Source organism: Onychostoma macrolepis, chromosome 02, assembly GCF_012432095.1.
Source record: "Onychostoma macrolepis isolate SWU-2019 chromosome 02, ASM1243209v1, whole genome shotgun sequence".
NCBI classification, from domain to species: domain Eukaryota; kingdom Metazoa; phylum Chordata; class Actinopteri; order Cypriniformes; family Cyprinidae; genus Onychostoma; species Onychostoma macrolepis.
The window spans coordinates 10,961,496-10,967,542 of record NC_081156.1 but is presented as its reverse complement, the minus strand read 5'-3'; the positions used below and the strand labels follow the sequence as shown (position 1 = coordinate 10,967,542).

The 6,047-nt window shown below is 39.0% G+C and overlaps 1 protein-coding gene across 4 annotated transcripts in view; it reads right to left on the bottom strand.

Moving 5' to 3' along the window:
- LOC131552566 (cadherin-2-like) overlaps window positions 1–6,047 on the bottom strand; it is a 74,362-nt gene that overhangs the window by 22,314 nt on the left and 46,001 nt on the right. For all 4 annotated transcript variants that reach the window (XM_058796426.1, XM_058796433.1, XM_058796438.1 and 1 more), the window contains 4 exons: window positions 3,794–3,946; window positions 3,083–3,238; window positions 1,545–1,689; window positions 1,291–1,463 (listed from right to left, as the gene is read on the bottom strand). In XM_058796426.1, the coding sequence (XP_058652409.1) occupies window positions 1,291–1,463; window positions 1,545–1,689; window positions 3,083–3,238; window positions 3,794–3,946 (627 nt within the window). The remainder of the gene's footprint in view (window positions 1–1,290; window positions 1,464–1,544; window positions 1,690–3,082; window positions 3,239–3,793; window positions 3,947–6,047) is intronic.

The window sequence follows — 6,047 nt, the reverse complement described above, 5'->3', positions numbered from 1 at the left end:
GCTACAAGTTGTAGAGGAATTTAAGTGAGGAAACGAAAATTATGTCTCATCTCAAAATAAATGAACAACTAAACTATATAAAGGCTTTTCACGTGAGCACATTTAAACTAAAAGATTAACACTTTCGTTAATTTAAAACACTTCTCACATAGGAAAAACAGACATGCCAGCTAGTTTCTGACCTGATGCAAACACATATAGCTGAAGCTGACTGATATCATCCTGGTCTGGAGAGAGATAAGGTAAAATGAAAATAAGCTGGGCAGTCTCAAAACTGCCCAAATGGCTCTCAATTAGCGCATACTGCAGTTCCACAGATGTACAGCGCAGTGTGTGGGGCGCTGTTGAGCTCAGGAGGGCACGTGCCACTGCCCCACTTAGTATCTTTTTATGTGCCTGCAGAAACTTGTGATGAATTTGAATATATCCTATGCACTTTACTACTTTAAATTGTCAAGAAAAAAAGACGAGCCATGCCTGTCTGTTTCAATTTGTTATTTTTTTTATGAGATTATTAAAGTCTGTGATGTTCAGTGCCATTCTCTAAAGTCCATGACTCTCTGAGCTCACCCTTGATTACAAATGATCAATTCTCAAAGTCAAGTAAAGTCATGACAGTTTGGAATCCTTCTTGATAGTTTGCTTTGTTGTCACTGTGTTGCTCATTTTAAAATAAATGCATATCCGTGGCCTCATATTGACCTACAGTTCTTACATTAACACGTTAGTTCTGGTCCTGGAATCTGGTCAGCGAGGTTCAAGAGTGCAGATGCAGATGTTTGTGTTGTTCTGTGTTAGTGCTGGGGATTTTACAGACTCTTTCTGCAGCTACAGCATTGCACCAGCAGGTGGCATTGAATGATGTGAAAAGAAATTTAAAAAAACATTCATCAAGCAAAAGGTTCTGTTGTGCTATATGAAATTTATGATCTATTTAAACTGCAGAGAAACTGGGAATTTCTGTGTATTTCTACAAAAAGTGCTTCTGAGCAGGACGTGCCGAGTATCCTGCAGCCCCGGCCTGTTTGGGGTTTGTTTTTTGTTTTGTTCCTTTTTGGTGTGATTCGGTTCTGTTTGAAAACCCTGACAAAAGATGATTTTATCAAAAGCATTATTTTTCTAAATTATATATATATATATTTTTTTTTTTTTTGTTTAAATCTTTCATAGATTTGGCCCACATCTAAAATACTGTTGGGACCAGTTGAACTAATCAAGACTTGTTTGTAGAGGTCAAGATTTATTTAAAAGAAGTCCAGTCAGATAATGTGGGACAGATGGATGGCGTACCTCTCGGTCCAGGCCAGCAGCTACAGTGATGATGCTTCCGGTCCTGTTGTTAATGGTGAACATGTTTGGACTGGGGACGTTGGGATTCTGAGACACGATCTTATAGCGCAGCTGGCCGTTTAGAGTCGTGGGATCATCCTTGTCCACCGCCGTCACTGTCATTACTGACGTGCCTATATAAATCAAAGACAAAATATAAGACAAAACATACACACTCAGCAAAACCCAGTTTTATTGATTTGAAATGGTTTAACCTGGTTTAGAGCCTTCAGGAACACTTCCGTTCCAGATCTGCTGGATGAACTCTGGTCGGTTGTCATTCATATCAATAACGTTGATTATGACGTCAATGGGGTTTTCCACCTGATTACCGTTCAGATCCACAGCGTGTGCCCTCAACTGATGCCATAACACACAGAGTACTGTATGAATCAATCAATAAACACAAGGCATGCACAACACATACTTCAATGTAGCAAGAAGAGTAGATTACTTGGTAACACTTTATTTTGATGGTCCCTTTTGAACATTCTGTTGACACTAAGTAATGTTGCAACTACATGTCAACAAACTCTCATAAGAGTATTAGTAGACTGTCTGCTTCATATCTACTAACTCCTTATTGTGTTGGTCTCCCAACAGATATTCTACTGACTATAAGTGACTTTGCAAGAACATGTCAACTTAATCTAACCCTAACCCTACCAGTCTACTAATACACTACTAACACTCTAATGAGAGTCAGCAGAAATGTAGGTGCAACATTACTTACAGTCAATAGAATGTGTTAAAGGGACCATCAAAATAAAGTGAAACCGATTACTTTAACTTTGCTCACTGACTTGACAACACACATTTATTTAAATACACAGTATCAAGAAAATCTCTAGAGAAGGTTAATACTGTTCAAAGGTTCTATTAGTTTAAGAGGCATTCATTGATTTCATGTAGGGGGATGTTTAAGGTCAGGGCTGGAAACTGGCGAGTTTCATACCCTTCGTCAGGTCAGGTCAGGTCGCTCGAGATTAATTAGGAGACACAACTTCTCTGAGAGTTTTATCTGTTTTAGCCGTTGCAAACTATTCCAGTCAGCTGTGTTCAATTCAACTGGTTTTGAACACAAGAATAAAAGGAATTTTGAAATGTACACCACCATTCAAAAGATTTCAAAGGTAATGTTTTTGAAAGAACTCTCTTCTGCACACCAAGACTGCATTTATTTAAATAAAAACACAGCAAAAACAATGAAATTGTGAAGTATTATTACAATATAAAACTGCTGTTTTCTATGTGAATATGTGTTAAACTGTAAGTTATTTCTGTGATGCGCAGCTGTATTTTCAGCATCATTACTCCAGTCTTCAGTGTCACATGATCTTCAGAAATCATTCTAATATGCTGATTTGCTGCTCAACAAACATTTCTGATTTGCTTTTTTTAAGGTGACATTTTCCTCTGGATTTGTTGATGACTGCATTTCAGACAAATTAAAAACACTTCTGATCAGTGACTGCATTATTTCAACTAAATAATACAGGGATTAAGCTCCTGATTCTGAAAATATGTAGTTTTGCACAATCAAAATAATCTGCCTTTTTTACAGTTCTTACAATCAAATGTTTCATTCAATCACTCTGTTTTATTACTCAGCGTACAGAGAGAGATCAATACTGTAACTCTACTGTGAAATGCTTCAGCTGAATACAGTTATTTCAGTTTCACAGAGCGCTTTCTAAAACACAACAGAGCATCTAGAGTTTAGAGCGGAGCAGACGGGCTGTGATGAACTCACGTTGAAGCTGGGCAGGTGCTCGCGGTCCAGTGGCTTGAGGACCGTCAGGAGGCCTGAGGTGGGGTCAATGGAGAAGACTCCGGTGGGCGGCTGGTCAGCGCCGGGACCCGTCACGCTGTAACGCAAACTCACCTTCTCATCGTTATCTGAGCGAATCTACATCACAGCAGAGAGCACAACCCAAACATGTCAATGCCTGAACCTCGAGCTCTGTACTTGTGCAATAAACATCTGTCCTGACAGAACGTTTAATAAAAAGCTGAAAAGGACATGATTTACTCCAATGAATTTATTGGATGGTCAGATATCAGAATGGGGTCAGATCTGAATGTGAGTTTTCAGTTATTGTGTTAACAGTAGGCAAGACTGCTTTATCAGCAGCCTAAAACACTGACTGCTATTTGGCAACTGTATTTGGACATAAGTTGATATTAACCAAAATTAACCAATGACTGATGTGAGATCAGTCATGAAGGAAAGTCTATTCAGAGGCAGAACAAAAAAAAAGAGAACCAGAGAAAAAGAGAGAAAAGAGATCATTTTGATTCCATGTTAAAACATGCTTTACCCTAACGTCACAGAAGATTCATTCATATGCATAAATATATTAATATTTATATAAAAACTATGTATAATGTGTGCACATGCATACATATGGAATTTGTGAGGTCATATGATATTTCTATAATTGTGTGCAAGTGTTGATCTTACCCTGACCAGCTTCATTGGGAAAGGCCCTCTTGAGTTTTCTGCCACATTAATAGGAGGAATAACCCAATCTCTCTTCGTGCGTTTGAGAGACATGTCTATCTGACGGGAAGGAAACACTATTTTTGGTATATCTCCCCTGAGCACATCTGGATCCTGCAGATACACAGGTCACAGGTGAAGAAATGGGTTAAAACCCTGCATTTCACAGCCAATCACAGGCATCGATCAGTTATAATTACGGGAACAACCAATGACAATGAAGCATCTGTTCAACTTAAAAAACACCTAAAACATGTTTTTTCTTTAAAGAAATTCTATATCTCTCTCCCCTGTAAATGTCAATCTCTTACAGCTTTAAGGAGTTCATTTGATTTACATCACATTCTGACAAAAAAATAAATCAAACAAACAGGGAGCGCTTACTGATAACACACATGCATTGTTATCATTTACCAGCATGAACAGTTTCTAAGACACAAGTTGTACCTTTTTTTAAACAAATTCAATCTTTTTGGCACATATCTCTTCTTAACAGAGCTTTAACCGATGAGTATGAAATCTCTGGAGAAACACTTCTGATGCTGTCTTTGAGGTGTTCTACGAACCGTACAGAAAATAAATGAACAGCGTTGAAGTGTTGCTCATGTCAGGGTTCTGTCACTTTGGTCTGGTCTGTTCTTGGCTATGTGAACTGGTGTATTGTCTTGTCTCTCGGGCCGTGTGCTCATCTCGTGTCTTCGGCTGTTGTGTTGTTGTGTTTGGTGTAGCAGTTTATGAGTTCTCATTGGCTGTGTGTTATGTGTTGTCTTATGTGACCATGAGGATCATCTCATTGGCGGCGTGTTCTAGTTTTGATTTGTGAGCACATGGTTTTGTTTTGTTTCTGTGTCATGTGCTCCTATGTCTATTGTGTAACTCCACCCATCTTGTTAACCCATTATTGGTTCATTTGCTCCACCTGCTGATACAAAATGATATTTAGCATTCTTCAGTAAGAATTACCTTTACAAAAAGAGAAAAACTGATTCAAATATGCTATAAGCATACTTTTTAAACTGAAAATTTGAGAGTATACTTTGTACATACACATCAGAGATATTTGTAAGGTATTATATTATCTTTATATGGACTTTAATTATATTAAAGTCATTGTCACAGTGCGCCTGGCTTTGTTTAAGGACAGTAAGAATGCAAGGGCTTTGGATGTGATGAGCTTTGGTTCTGGTCCGGATGCAGAGCCCCAGCAGCAGGGCCATTGGCTGACTGTAAGGTGGGTTAGTCACGGAACAAAACACCATTCTCCTGTTCCAACTCAGACCTCAGACAGAATCTCCCCGCTCAATGAACCACTGAGAAACCTGTTAAAAGTGCCCTGGTTATTGGAGATTTACTGAAAATAGAGACACCAACCACATTTACCCGGAGCCAGAGCACCTGACATCAAAGCAAATTCTAGGTACCACAAATAACTTATTATATAAATTACATAGTTTAAATGTCAAGTAATGCCTGGTAGAGAATTACTACCATCATAAAAGCAGTTTTTAAGACATGCATATGTATTTTATTTTATATGACTCACAGAGAGCATCAGAAATTACAAGAACCATAGGAGAAATGATTGTGAGGGACCTCCAGCCAATCTCATTGTACAACCCGAATTCTGGAAATGTTTTTTAAATTTGAATAAAATGAAAACCAAAAGACTTTCAAATCACATGAGCCAATATTTTATTCACAATAGAACATAGAGAACATAACAAATGTTTAACATGTTTGACATCAGGTCTGTAACATTGTTAGCTATAAAAGCGATGTCTTAGAGAGGCAGACGGTGCGTTCCAAACAGGATATATCATCCTCCGAAGGGCACTTCGGAGTGAAAACAATCATGGCCGCCATATTGAAGGGTCATTCCAAACCGAAGTGCTCAAAACTAGCCACTTCAAAGGGCCCTTCGGAATGAAGGATTTCAAAGGGTACAACTGATGGACACTTCGGGCTCCCATGATCCTTTGTGCAGACTCTTTGCATGATGACGGCGCCTCCGTGTGGGCACGGGATGATGACGCAGAAGGGCACTTCAAGAAACAGTTGTTTGGTCCCCTACAGCCTTCAACCCTTCAAAGCTCTCACTCCGGAGGGTAAACCCTTTGAAGGGATTATTGCATAGGGATGAGCCCTTCTGAATGGAACGCAGGGAGAGTCTCTCAGAAGTAAAGATGGCCAGAGGCTCTCCAATCTGTGAAAGAGT